The sequence below is a fragment of the Petaurus breviceps genome, unplaced genomic scaffold (genome assembly GCF_028583685.1).
Source record: "Petaurus breviceps papuanus isolate PSGF00001 unplaced genomic scaffold, PetGlider_PUasm1.0 91023, whole genome shotgun sequence".
In the NCBI taxonomy this organism is placed as follows: Eukaryota; Metazoa; Chordata; class Mammalia; order Diprotodontia; family Petauridae; genus Petaurus; species Petaurus breviceps.
The window spans coordinates 3,088,806-3,104,590 of NW_027187398.1; the positions used below are offsets into that span (position 1 = coordinate 3,088,806).

The window sequence follows — 15,785 nt, forward strand, 5'->3', positions numbered from 1 at the left end:
TCCACTATGAATCTTTATTATCTAACTTCAACTGGGTCCTCAGCACAAAGTAAACTTGGTCCCTTCCCCCTTATTGAGTCTCTACCCCAGTCTCCTCAAAAGATGTTTCAAAACAACTTGGTTCAAACTTCTCACACTGGCTTTTCCATCTCACTCTCTTGCTGAATTCCTGGCTGCTTACTTTACTAAGAAAATTGAGTCCATTTACCATGAGCTACCTGTTCTTCCCTTCCTTTCATGTCAAATGCTTTTTATCATTCCCTAGTCTCTCCTTGTTTCTCTCAGTCTCTGACAATGAGATAGATCTTAACCTTGAAAAGGCCAACTTTTCTATATGTGACCTCCCCTATTCCCTCTGACACATTCTGGGATCCACTGACACTGACCTCTTTGTTTCATCATATCTCTTATATCCATATTCTTCTCTCAAGTCACATGTGCACCACTCTATTTTAGGCCCTCATGACTTCTTACTTGGACTATTACAAGAGCTTCTTTTATTGGTTTTTCCTGGCTGAAGTCTCTGATCAACCCAATCCATAATCTACACACAGCTGCCAAAGTGATTTTCCTAACATACAGATCTAACATACAGATCTGAATAGGCACTCACCTAATTCAAATATAAAATTCTTTGCTAGCATTTAAAGTCCTTCACAGTCTGACCCCAGTGTACCTTTCCAACCTCACTACACATGACCTCTCAATAATCAGGCTAATCAAGCCATCTTTCTCTTCCTCACACACTGTACTCCATTTCCTACTACTTCCATGCTTTTCGCTGGTTGTCCCCTTTACTGGAATGTACTTACTCTTCGCCTTTTACTTGGAGAATTCCATATTTCCTTCTACCAACTTAAGTATCAGATTCTACGTGAAACTTTTTTTGATTCTTACAGCTGTTAGTGTCCTCCCTCCTTGAACTACCTGGTATTTGTTCTTTGCATATTATATGTGAAAATGTTGTCTCCCTCAATAGAACACTTCATTTTTGTTGTTTCACTCATATCGCTTAGCATAAAATAATTAATAAATGTTTTTAGAATGAAATATGGATTGGAATGAGGATAGAATGAAAGCAGCAAGATAGTTCATATCCAATTATAGTCTAGGTCATTTCACTGTCATTCAGAAATCATGGACAATGCCTCAACAGAGCTAGTTCTTTCAGGGCTTCAAACATTGTGTTTCTATCCTCAATGCTTACCATAATTCCTGGCACACAGTAGGTGCTTAATAAATGCTTGCTGACTGACTAAATAAGAATGTGAGCTCCCTAAAGGCAGGGATGATGTTTTTGCCTTTCTGTGTATTCCCAGCACTTAGCACAGCAGCGGACACATTGCAAGCATTTACTAAATACATGTTGACTAATGCATTTTTTTAAAAATATACAGAAGAGAAGGAAGTTCAGAGAAGGACACAGACAGGGAATGTTTTTGTTACTATTGAGTCAAATTTAATATACATTAATAAAAATAAATCTAATTTCATAGTTTTATGTGATACCCTCTTTTCTGTTCTTTAATAAAATTGAAACGTGTCATTTTAAAAAATGAAAATAAAAACAAAAACTGAAAGCATGATTCAATGAATTCACCAACGAAGTGTGTATGAGGGAAAAGAACAAAGCGTCAAAGAACATCAAAGAAAAAATTAATGAAAGAAATAATCACAAAGAAACAGTATGGTACAAAGAGCATTGGCATAGAAGCTGGAGGAATTGGGTTTAAATCCTACCTATGGCACTATTTATGTGCCCTTGTACAAGTAGGGGATTAACCTCTGTAGGCCTCAGTTTTATCACTTATAAAATAAGGGGCCTGGATTCAATGGTCAGCCAAGGTCCCTTCTGGCTCTGTATGATCCTATAAGACTATGACAGGAAGGAAGAGGAAATGTACAATTTCAAGAAAGGGAAAGAAAGAAAGAACATCCAGAAGAGACAGTTAACAGAAAATCCTTCATAAAGGTCAAGGAGGATGAGAACTGATAAAGGGACACTGGGCTAGGGAATTAAGAAGTTGTTGGTCAACTCAGGGAAATACAGTAGTGAAGTCTGAAAGGCAGAGGATAAGGCAATGAGGACTGAGTGATGAGGAAGATATCAAGTCAGTGATATAGTATAGTCTTTCTAGAAATTCAGTCATATAGGGGAAACACAAAGTAAGATAGCTTGAGGAGACGCTATCCTTGCCATGTTTAAGAATAAAAGAATATAAGCTCCTTGAGAGTAGGGATTGATTCATTCTTTGTCTTTCTGACCCTGGTGTCTAGCACAGAGCCAGGCATGTAATAGGCACCGAATAAAAGCTTTTTGACCAACTGATTATGTTTCTAGATAGTGAAAAAGAAGCCAGAGTGTGGTAGAGAAGTGCCTGATATGCACTTGGCTTTGAAGTCATATGAAGACCTTTGCTTAAAAGGTCCTGCTATTTCTGGGTCAGTTTCTAAGATGCAAATTTTTGGATATGCATGAATGGGGGAAAAAGAGTAGAGAAGAATCTGTATGCAATCTACATCCCTACTGTGTAATCAGCTTATTTGTTGCAGTATAGATATAAACTATAAATGACTCCCCTAACAATGCTTTCTCCATCTGCACAGTTCTCAGAAATACCAATTTGGAAAAAAGGCCCTGTAGGCCCTCATTTTATACATATAGAGAGATATCATCCTTTCCTTCTTAATCCTATAAAAGCAGAGCATAAATAACTGAGGTAACATATGCCAATTACAAGGGCATTCAAAATTTACTGAAATAACTAGAAGGAAATTTAGCAAAAGAAAAAATTCTTAAAAGGGGCAAATATGCAATTTCAATAAAGATACAAACCTTTTTCTCGTTTTAGACCAGGATTATTAGCAAACCAGGATCTGGACATTCCAAAGATGGCAGCCACACAGAATTCTCCTCCCATTGATTTGCTGGGTGAAATCTGGGGGGGCGGTTTAACTTTGCTTTAAAAAAAAAACACACACACACATACACATACAAAAAAACAACAAAAAATGAATATGGTGAAATAAGACCCTACTAAAAAAGTTTAAAAGTCTTTTCCGATTTTATCCCTTACAAGTCAACTACTTCCCCTGTCTATGGCCATGCACTTGCCATAAGGGATTCTATCTGTTGAGGGGAAACTGTGTTCAACATACACTAAGACAGAAATTATGTTAAAGCTCCAGTGAATTATCAAGTTAACTTCAAAGGTAAAAGAAACTGACTTTGTGATATATGCTTGGAGAAATCCAAGTCAGTTCTTTTCAGTTCAATGCCACCTTCCCTGTGGATTTTAAGATGGAAAAGTGGAGCCAGCACAAACCTCTCACAATAACAACAAAATCATTCATCATTCAATTTCAGTTTTCAAGTTGGAAATACAGGATGTGGGGTTGGCAATATGTGGGAGATAGAAGAGAATGAAGACAACACATACACCCATAATACTGAGTACCAAAATAACCAGATTGCACAGAATGAAACCCCAAAAATGCTCTCATTCAACATGCCACAGACAATGTGCATGTAGTAGATCTAATGATATGCAATTACATTTGCTGGTCTTCCTATTTGGTATTTATTTTTCCCCTCCTTGTTCCTTGAAAATGATGTGTCTGTTGCTGGTCAGAGAACAGAGTGGTTAAAGACTGAAGTAAAAGCTGAAGGCCTCTGGCTGACTGAGGCACCCAAATAGAATCTCTGTTTCCTATATGATTTATGGATAAATGCATAATAATTATATGGCTTATTCTAACTACCCCAAGAAAGTATATCGCTTTCTTTTCCATTATACAAAATTTCCCCCAAAAAGGGCTCATCTTTTACCTGGCTAGCTGTCCTAGCATCAGATTCTCTTCTCTTTCCTAAAACTCTTACACATCTTTTATATTCTTTAGCGCTGATTCTGATTAATTCATCTATGGCTTCGTGCCTTGGATTAGAAATTTTGCACAATCATCTGAGACATCATTATCTTATTTGGAGGCAAGTAGTATAGGTGACAAAGAATTGTACTCTCGGTCAGGAAGACCTGATTGCAAATTCTGCCACAGATGGGATTCATGTAGAACCTTGGCCAAGTCACTTAATCTTGTTCAGTCTCAGTTTCCTTATCTGTACAATAGAAATACTAATAGAACTTATCTTTCTCTCTTCTCTCCTCTCTCTGTCTCTCCGTCTCTGTCTCTCTGTCTCACACACACACTCACACACACACACACACAGCCCTCCCTCCTCACTTCCTTATTTCTTTTCCTTTTGTATAGTTTATGGCAGTTGATCCATTTCCTATGAATCAGACAATCTTTGAAGTAATTCCAATTTCTCAGGTCTCTACTCTACCTGAAATGCTCTAAGGCTAACAGATTTGAGCATTACAAAATGTCCAAACTGGGAGAACCCTCAGATATCATCTAATCCAGCACTCTTCTTGTATAAATAAGGAAACAGAGATCAGACAGGTAAAGAGGTTTTGTCCAAGGCTTCTCAGGTGGTAAATTACCAAAGGTGAAATTGGAATACAGGTCTCAAGTCCTCTACACCATGGTGGCAGGCTTCTTTTGCTACCATGTTCTCCATTTAGATAAATCAAATTCTTCTGTTTTCCCACCCCTACTTCCAACTCACTTCTACCCTGGGAAGTACTAACAGATTTTTTAAAGTCTTGTTCTGAGGACAATGACAATCTTGTAAAGATAAAATAGGAGAAAACATCTGGATGCTAAGCACAAGGCTAGCTTTCTCTCCTTGCCGGACACTTCCCTTTTAGAACTAGAACCTGTATGAGAAACATGTTCTTGAGTGTTCACTGAGCTCCACCAGGGAGAGACAATTCTTCCCATTCGCCATTTGCCAGTTGTCTCAAATTGGCTCAAGCCATCCCTAAAACTAAGTTCATGCTTAGAAAGCCAGTTTTAGTCTCTGATACACCTAAGTTAAGACAGATAGGTTACCAGTAGGAGAATATGTGGTGGGACTACGAAGAAATGTCACATAGATTTAAAGCTAAAAGAGGGGTTGGAGGCCATTTTCACCAAAACTCTCATTTTGCATGTAATGAAAGTGATGCTAAGAGAAAATGCCCAAGGTAACAATGTAGTAGGTAAGACTGAGATTGGAACCCCACAACCTGTGACTATCTAGCACAATTTCTACTATAGCACACTAGGTAAACAGTGAAGATTCTGTACCTCACTGGCAACATTCTTACATATGGAAAGGGGCAAGTTTTATCAGGGAGGAAGTATGGTCTAGTGAGATTGGCCCAATTTACAGACTTGTTTAGTAATGCAGGCCAAGTCACTCTTCTCGACTGTAAGACAGGCATAACCATATTATACAATATCCCTCTCAAGGATAATAGGAGAAGAGGGCTATCTAAACCTTAAAGCAACATCTCAAGCTGAGTCATTATTAACATTAATGAGTTCTGCATCACTGGAGGTTTTCCCATAGATTGGAGGATTACTTATTGGGAACACTATGGAGGAGATTCATGATGCTAGAAAGGGCTAGCAAACAGGTACTCTTGAGTTCTTGCTCCTAGATTCTGTGACTCCATATGACAAAAAAGTGAGTGATAGGAAATTCTTCATTTAATTTAAACCAAACATTAAATTAAAATTAAATCATACACCCATTTGTGTGTGCACACACATACACACTGCTAAGAGGGATAGGGAAAGAGGGAAGAGGTATAGAGATTGAAACAAAACCATTAAGGATTTCACATTTTGCCAATAATAAATACATCCTATTGGGGGGTACAACATGCACATATCAGCTACTTTGGAACCTGGATACTTCCATGGATCTATAAAGAAGAACTCAAGTAGGGGGGAACTCACCCCATTTTTGTTCAAATAGTTTCAGCTATCACCTTAAATCTTCTAAATTCTACATTGTGTCTCCTAAAAGTCCTATTCCAATGCTTCACTGCAGTGGGCAATTTCAACAGCAGCAGCAAACCATATATTCCAGAGAACTTTGGTACCAACCCCACACACTAACCTGACTAGTCCTGACTATCTGTTCCACTAGTTTTGGTCATCACTTTTTCACTCTCAGCATCTGTGATAAAGGGGTCAAATCCTGGCCTCAGCTCTTCTTAGTTAACCTTGGGCAAAGTACTTTATTTCTTTAGCTTCCATTTTCCCATCTATAAATATAGATAACAATGTCTATAACTATTTCACAAGGCAGCTACATGGCACAGTGGATAGAGCACCAGGCCTAGAGTCGAAAAGATCTAAGTTCAAATCTAGCCTCAGGCACTATTTGTGTGACCCTGGGCAAGTCACTTAAGCCTGTTTGCCCAAGTTTCTTCATCTGTAAAATGAGGTAGGGAAGGAAATGGCAAACCACTACAGTAATTCAAGAAAACTCCAAATGGGGTCACAAAGAGTCAGAAACAACTGAAACAACTAAACAAAATAACTATCAAACAAAGATGTTGTACTTAGAGAGCTTTAGAGTATTATGGAAATGGGGGTTATTGTTACCATTATTGATGTAGAATGAACATAAAGTTGTTAAACTTATGTCTGCAATAAAGAGCCCTTACATTTCCATTGTGTTTTGTGAGATGGGGAAAGAAGCTTAAATATTATTTATCATTAGGGGAGAAAAGACAGTGACAGCTCAGTCATTTTCAGTTAAGTATTTGCAAATGCATATTTGTTCTGGGTGCACTTGGAGGGCATCTCCCTGTATTAGAAACACCTTGGTCTCTGGAGAACAATCATACTGAACTGCTTCACAAAAAGGAGGTCAGAGAATCACATAGAGGGGTGGAGTGTGGGGGGTGGAGTTGAAAGAGGATGGTTTAAGCTAGGAGGCTAGTTAACAACTTAACTAGTCATTTTCTCATCACTGTTGCAGGTCACATGCCAAGTAGCTAAAGCAGCAAAGAGAAAAAAGAAAGAACACCCTTGCTTCTTCAGAAAAACATTAGCTTAACAAAGTTTATCAAAAATATGTATAATAAATTAACTTGAAGTATAGATTTGGGCAAAAAAAAAGCCACTTTCCTATAGAGAACCATTAAAATCAAGAGCAGAAATGTGATTGGCAGGAGAGGGGAGGTTGCAAAAGCATCAATCTCCTCCCAGGATGTAAAACAAACAAACAAACAAAAAACATTCTGTGAGTTTACTGGAGTATTTTGCAGCTTAATCAAGTGATGCCAATAACTGAACTCTTCAGTGTTTTCAAAGTCTTGCACATTACTAGTTCTCTCACATCCTACAATCCTCCCCCCCACCCCACCCCCATCAATACAATTATCACTTACAGATGCTCACTGGCTCCTGCAGAGATTAAAGGGGAAACTTAAAGGTACATCAATAGCTCTTAGTATTTATTTCGGTATTTCTTTATATTGACACATCCCACAATCAGTGTTCAATAGATGATCAAAAGTGTTGGCTTCCCTGAAAATTGCTTGCTGCCATGACACAGCTGGGGAATGGGTGTGTGGAATACTTGTAGAAAGGGCTGATTTAATTAAGGTCTTCCCATCATCATGACTACATGAGGAATTTACTTCAACAAAGCAGGATCGTCCCAGAAATATCCCAGGAAAGTGGGAGCCAGGAAAAGAGCCACAGTGTGTAAAGGAGTGATTTCTTTTATTATTGTCAAAATCTTTCCTAAACCACAACATCCAAAAGAAGGAAATAGAAAGGTTGACATAATTCCTCCTTTTTTGAGTCAGCTCAAAGGCAATCTGGAAATGACAAAGTCCAGAAAACTCTCAAGTTGAAGCTGCGTGGTTCAGGAGGCCAAAGGATTTTTAAACCAACATCTAACAAGGGCATTAGCATGGGCAAGCGTTTGTTTCCACAGTGCCAAATGTTTCTATTTCAAAATAATCTTTCATATACAGAAAGATGAAACCCTGTAAAACAATGACTGGCAGTTAAACCATTTAGCATGGTTTATTTCAAAAAATTCTATAGTCATTTCAGCCACTCTTTTGAAAAATTATTTTAATTCTAACATTTTTCTTAATTTTCCATGTTTCATTCTTCTTATAAGGAGAATCTGACCAATTTCAATAAAAAAACACTTTCCATTAGAAAATAATTTTTAACTTAGAGGTATCTGGATCTGGAGGCTTTGTTTCTTCTACAAATCTCCTGCCCCCTGCTCTGTTAAATGAATATATAAATTAAACATGAGGAAAATATCATTTGTGTCTGAATGGGATTTGGGGGAAGGTTATTAGAAACTAATTCTACTGATTACTAGATATATCCCATCTTTTTGGAATTTATAAATGAGATCAAAACATCATGATGAACATAGGTGGTGACGGACTTGTTTTTACTATGAACTACTGCTCTTTGCGGCCCCTTAACCTGTCAGTACCTCATAAATTATCCCATGTGCAAAAATGAAAAGGTAGGTGTAGCTTAATTTTTTAGCCAAACCCAAAGAAACATGTGCATCAAAACAACTTTTACCACTTCAAGCAAAGTCACGAATATAAATCACCACATTTACAAAAACAAATGGTGGCAGAGCACTATTCTCAAGAAAAGAAAAGAGGGAAACAAGGCTTGAAGTAAGAGACTTTGGATTTTTATGAATATCTATCTGACCATACAGCTATGAAAAAGGATTGAAAAGGGAATTGTGGGGATGTTAGCATTATGAGGTGGGTCATTTAGAGAAATTACTAAAGCCCGGTTTTTTTTTTCCATGTAGATTCATACTGTTTGAAAGTGATCAAACAAACTCAGATGCTAAGCTTTTGCTGCTGGTTTTTTTTTTCTCTCTCTCTACACCTAACTGCAAATATTTGGGGGAAATTTTCAAGTCTATAACAAGGACCACTTTAACATTATAGGAAGACTATTTCCTCTCTCTGGACAAATGTATTGTGTGCCATTGGATGAAATGTACCCAATAAGTGCATTCATGACACAAGAAGCAAACAGGAGCCCCTGTGCCCTACTGAGATGAACACAAACATGGACAGAGCCAAGAGAAAAGATGGAGGCACTATTTCTACCCCTTTCTAAAACACCAAAAGAAATGAGTCGATATATTTAAGATTTCTTCTGTAAAACCAAGAAAAAATACTGGTTAAAATACCCAGTGGAATGGTATTTCCTAGTTAAATATCCAACCCCATTTTCCTTCCACTTTTCCTCATCTAAAAGGTTTTAACATTAATTTGTGGGTCCTCTCACTGTCCTGTTCCTTCCTACCTGGCTTTACTGAATATGACCTAAGTAGAAAAACTGAAATTATCTGTTAATAAAACAATAGGATAATAATAGCATAATTCCTCCAACCAAACACATAGATTATTCTTGAAGATTAAATTTTTATTTGATGAGTATGACTAAAGTAAAAAATGTATATACTCAAACTAAGTTCAATAATTCTACTATCCAAGAAAGGAAATGTTTCTCTCTCCTAGAAAGAGAGTTTAACACCTCCTATAGAAGCATTGTTTTTATTTTAAATTTTTTGTTAAGTTACAAAAAAAACCCACATAAAATAAAGAGGCAAATATTAAAAAATAAGCAATGCCATTTAAAAAAATAGAACTAAACAAACCAAGAGACACAAAACTAAAATAAAACATTTATTCTCCCTGATAGTTTTACATTTTGCAAAAACATTATTAATAGAGGAAATACTATTTCAAAGCAGTTTTAAAAGAAATAACAAAATTGGCTATAATTTCTTACATGCTGTTAAGTAGGATATTTAGCATCTATAAATATATTGTTTAAATAGATATAATGTCTTTCAAATAAGCTGGATTAAATATAGTCATTTTGTTTCAAGTGTCTCATCAAATGGGCAAATATATCTGTATATGTATTGAACTGAACAAAGAATACAAAAACATTTTCATAAAATAAATTTTACATATTTGTTAGGGTTACCTCAAAAATTACCTCAGAGTAATCATTCAAACAGCACTGGTCTCGCGGTAGACACTCTTTAAACAACATATTTTAAGTAATCATTAAAAATAGTCATTTTTAAAAATCTACATTGAAAAAAAACAATGATTTTTCCCTATTTACCTTTTTGCTCTTCTATATATGGTCACATTAAATTTAAGCAGAGTGGTCAGCTAAGCTGACTTAAAGATACACTTCTGAAATCAGCACTGATGAATAAAAGAGGACTTAACAGTGTTCTTACCAGAGAGCATTTTTTTTTCCTGTATCTACCATTATGTAAAGAAACTATGTTAAAACTGGCTCATTTGAATAAAATGAATGAAAGAAGGTCACAAAAAGTGAGATTTGCCAAAAGCCAAAACTTCCTTAGACAACTTCATCCATGTTCTCTGCTCCACAACTGCTTAGAAAGTAGCATATGAGATTTACATTTTGGTTTGTGAGAATCTCAAAAACATGCCCTTCAGTCATATTACATGGAATACTTTTCTCATATAAGTTCCTTGCATTTATCTGTCTAGCAAATTTTCATTTCAGATTAGTAAATAAAAACATATTCTCCAAGCTGAGTGATCAATAATATAGAAAAAAATAGAAAAAAAGAAAGAAAACTATTAAAACAAAGAAACTCTTATAAACAACATGTAAGAAGCTGTCAAATCTATATTCATTTGGCTGCCATAATTTGAGGTTTCATTAAAAGCTTAATGGAAAAAACATGCACTGCAAGGCAAAGAAACTTTTTAAAAAGGGCTTTTTTTGTTCTCTCCAAGTCTGCATAAGTGAGTAAAAACGAATTTCTCGTGTGCTAACGATGGCATCAAACAAACCACAAGGCAGTCTTCTGAAAGACAGGCAGTGATTTAAAAGACTCCTATATTTCATATATCCCTTTCTTTAATCTGGCTCTTTTAATCTTGTTTCAGCCCAAAATCATTTCTGGTTGACAAGTGCCTTTGTTTAAATATGAAGAGCCCACAAGTTTAGGGTTGAACAGTTCTTTCTTATTTCACACAACATTTGCTTCTCTATCCATATTACTATGTTGATTTTTTTCCCCTTTGTCATTAGTAGAAGATATTCATTCTCGAAATTTAAATTCCGAGTTTTCCAAAATCTAGTAAGGAAGTTCACTGCTCTGCAGATTGAGGTGTTTTGTTTTGTTTTTGTTTTTCGTTTGGTTCAGTTTGGTTTTTGAGGGCCCAGTCTCATTACAAGTTGTATTGGACAGGCATATGTTTAATATATTCTAGAGAAACTAAATTATGTCAGTTAATAATATTAATATTAAAATTTAAATGATTCAAGGGATTTTATTCCACTCAGACCCTTCTTATCTTTAATCCATCTTAGCCAAAGAGCTGTGATTTCACAAGTATCCCTAGGCTGTGAGAAGTGATTAAAACTACTTTTGTTTAACATATCCTACTTACAATTACTTAGTTTAGAAGGAAAATTCTATTTTCATTCCTATATATTCCAATCCTATTTTGACATTGGTTCAATATCTGCAAATTCTAACCTTTTAGGTCTGTTCTAAGCCAATTACAAGCTACCTTAGAAAAACACTTAGACTATTCTTTTAGGGAGTCACTTTTAGGAGTCAATCCTGGTCCCATAATAACAGGGTGAAATGGGGAAATTCCTATTAGCAGTTAAGCAAATGATACATATAAATCTCCTCCATACATCTGAAATAATAGAAATGACTAAATATTTTTTTAATACTACTACTATTCTAGAGTCCATTTCATTAGTGCACAGCTCTTCCACATGACTTCAATTCTTTAAAAAAAATAATAATGAAATGAAAAACTGTACGGATTTTTCAAAATGAACTCATTTTTGCTTTATGCAATAATAGCAAACATAAATTCTCATAATTTTTATTTCAGATCTTCACACAAAGTGTGATTTGCACTTTGTTGAAAGTATTATAAACATGCTTTATTTTGAATTTTTCAATATTTTCTTTGCTGTTTTCCCTTTGGAGTCTTAATTTAATTCTTTTTTACTTATTATACCTCAAAGACATCAAAACAGAAATAGTTGTCTGGGCTGAACTAAGGAAAATTCAGCAAAACTGCTCTATTACATCACACCATATCACACATTTAGTGACACAACAAATGCAGCATCTCTTCTCTGCATCCCTTATGAGGTACAAGACAACTTTCACCATAGTATTGAAGGTTTCACTCTTATTATTCCTGAGAATAATAACGAGGTTCTACTAGAATTTTTTCTTCTTAAAGCAAGAGTATAAAATTTTTATTTTTTCTATGACATAATTAGGACCCAGAAAAGTTGCTTTTAAAAGCTTGAATGTCAACAGTCATCTCCCCACCTAAAAACTACAAAATTTGCAGTGCCTCCAGCTGTGAATCAGCCCATGCAGTTGAAATCAAAACTACAAAACAGGGTTACTTTCTGTGAGTACAGCAAATGAATTAGGCATGCGGGGATTGAACTGGGACTCACCATGGAGCTTTTATGGAAAAACACCCCGCTCCAAACAGATAAGGCCTTCATGTAAAAGGGGGGAAAAATGCACAAAAAATTAGATGAGAACTCATTAACATTAACAAGTACAGTGTACATCATGCTGTTAAGAATTAAGCATAAAAATATCCAAATAAGTTAATTGTTTGCAAAGCCCCTGCCAATATTTCAACAATATCCATGGGTTTCATGCAGTCAAGAAATCTAAGAATTTTCTATTTTTTCCCCTTTTCTTTAGCACCCACGTAGGATTCCCCAAGATAAAGTCAAGTGAAAGTCATAGCTAAGGGCCCTTCAAACAATATTCAAGTCAAATACAATAATCAGATGGAGAAAATAGTAGCAGTGTCAATAGCAACAGATGTGTGGATATGCGTCATGAAACGTTTGAAACTGACTAAAGATAGATGAATATCAAATTTGCCATAATAGTGAATGACCTGCATCTTGTTGTTATTTCCTAGTGGCAATCTTAGGCTGCCTGGAAATCACAAAACTTTCCATAAAATGATGCTTGTTGATAACAAATAGAAGAGTACACTGCTGGGCAGAAGGGACAAATATAAGGTACAGTAACAAGCATTTAGTATGATTTTCTGTCCCTGTTTTTTTGATTGCATTCCAGGAAATTAGCATGCAGCTTAATAGTGTTGCAAGAGATTCACTTCCTACCACTAATCCTCTATGGACTAACTTGGAAAGCAGCAAAATAAAACCACAGTCAATTGTTTTAAATACAACTTAGGATGCAAAATCAAATGCCAGCATTAAATCTAACTTGCATTTCTATTACAAAATATCCCAATCACAGCAAAATACTATGCAGTTCTTACACATAAAAGTAAGAATTTCAATCATATCAAAACTCCAAAGATCAATGTTATATAACCTTGCTGGCATTAGACCAGTATGAGAGGTGGAAGCAAAAATAAAACATAGCTGACAAGTCTCACTAAACTTATGTCTAATTTATTTTTCAATATTTCTGTAAGTTACTGTTGTTCTCTTGGTGTTTTGTGAACAAAAACACAGAAAGTGAAAATACAGCAAAACATTGCCACAACATGAAGTAACAATCCTGATAGCAAGAAGATCAGATTTTGGCAAAGAGAACACCAAGAAAAGGGCAGAGATAATAAAGCATAAAAAGCAAATTAGAGACTAAGGGGAAAAAAGTAGCTACAAGCAATTAAAAACAGAAAATCCAGAGATATTCTTATATAGTAGTTAATATTTAGATAATAAGAAGACAATTCCAAATGAAAGATGTTACTTCATAATACATTAGTACAGTCATTCAGTAAGAATGCCTTGTGAACTATTTTAACTTGTTGTAAACAATTAAAAAAATACTAAGGTGAGTTAAGATTATGGGGTCCCTGGTCTAAAAGAGGTCATAGACTGATAGATAATACATATATAACAACCTTAATTCAATAGAGGGTGTGAAAATAAAACAGTAAATAATGACCTAAATACCTGTCCTGAACTAAAGTATACCTTTCATGAAAATCCATGGTTAAAGCCATTTCTCCCCTGTCCCACCACGAACTACAAAACAAAGTCTTAATTTCTGTCTTTTCTTCCTAGTCTTGCTTACTTACTGTATACTGCTTCCTAATCACTAAGGTGGTCATCTCTTGTTGGGTTCCCTGATCAAAGCAATACATATGTGCCAACTTTGGAAATCCAGGTGCCTCTCTGGCTTGAGTTGCCTAGGCTGACAAAGATCATTTTTGGTTAAAGCTTACTATATCCATCTCACTACCCTACTGCCAACTCAAAGACCTCAGACTAATACCAAATTAAAGTTCATTTACAATGAGATGAAGACAGCTGGATCTTTGACTTATCCTTTGTGACTTCAGAGTTTTGATCTTTTGGCACCAATGAAAGAAGATGAATCCAACATATTTTAAAAGAACAGGTGACAATTATAAAGTTAGTATTCTTTAAATCCAACAAGTCTCTTTTCTTTGTAAAATATGTATGAAAGACATTTGCAAAATAAATACTTGAACTGTATACACACACATGCATGCACATGCATTCTTGGTTTCTTGTTAGATAGCAATATGTTATTAACATTGCAACTCCTCTATCTACTATCTTTCCTATAATAATCTAAAAGCATAATATGGATATCCTGATATAGAAGTGCATAATAAACTGGGATAAGCAGAGAACTGATACAGTACCTTTCCTTAGGATGGCCATGTTTATAGAAAATGTAAGAAATTAAAATTCACAGGGGCCTAGAGTTCTTCATCTCTTTATTATGAGCCCAATGTGATAAAGGACCTAAGAGTTCCTAGGCTCCCAAAAAGAGACTTGGAAGGCACACTTTCATTGAGCGTGGCATGTCTTCCCTTTTCCTCCATCCCGGTTAATCTGGACCACTGCCATATGCATGTAAAAGGAGACCTGTTGAACTCCAAAGAGCTGTGGTAACTGACTTTTTTTTATAGGGAGTGTCAGCTGTTCTTTTGAAATGTGATTGCTTCATCTTCTTTCATCGGGGGCAAAAGAATGAAAATCTAAAGTCACAAAGGACAAGCCCAAGATCCAGCTGTCTTGTTTAGTTTTCCTAATAGCAAACCAGCTGCATTTTAGATTTAGGGTAGGTCAACAGGATATAATACAGGCAACTCTGTATAACCCTAGGCAACTCAAACCAAAGTATTCCTGTATCTTGAGGACTAGCATATTAGCATCAAATAGGAATTTGTTCTTAAATGGTCAGGCATTTAGGAATCCTACCCAATAAGGATTAACCACTTTGTGCATAGAAAAGTGTATTCCAATATAATTGGATTCTAAAATTAGAAAGTGAGGGGCACACTCTGCAGAATGAGATCAAGAGATCCAAAATTTAAGATTTAGCCCTTTGTTTTAGAGCCATTTATAGGCCATAGAAAAATGACTTGAAAACTAGTTTGCACACTTTTCAGCTATCCTGGTTAATAGGAAGAAACAGTCTTCTGTACCAAATCCTCTTATCTTTTAAGTATGGGCTGCATTTATGAATATGTGTAATAGCCATAGCACCATATGGGCCATACTCTGAAAAACAAGACAAATACTACAAGCAAAAAAATTCTGAATGTTAGAAAAGAGATCAGTTCTCTATGATACCATGTCCAGCGCCAAGTGATTACAAGAGCAATAACAGTTATCTTTGTTGAAAGAAAAATATCTAATGTGCAGGCCAAGACTCAAATTTTGATGAGAAATAAAGAATATTTAAAATATTCCCATAATTAATCCAGTTGATAATGTTGTCTTAGAAATCAGGCTTTGCCACTTGATAGAAGAGCAAATGACCATGTGTAAATATTATGGGGAGTTGA

The 15,785-nt window shown here is 35.6% G+C and overlaps 1 protein-coding gene across 15 annotated transcripts in view; it reads right to left on the reverse strand.

Annotated features, from left to right (window-relative positions):
* Positions 1–15,785, reverse strand: part of BCAS3 (BCAS3 microtubule associated cell migration factor) — a 795,613-nt gene that overhangs the window by 421,610 nt on the left and 358,218 nt on the right. For 14 of the 15 annotated variants that reach the window (XM_069077893.1, XM_069077887.1, XM_069077892.1 and 11 more), the window contains one exon: positions 2,837–2,961. In XM_069077893.1, coding sequence (XP_068933994.1) covers positions 2,837–2,961 — 125 coding nt within the window. Of the gene's footprint in view, positions 1–2,836; positions 2,962–12,414; positions 12,460–15,785 lie in introns of all 15 variants that reach the window. The other variant, XM_069077894.1, reaches the window with a different exon arrangement.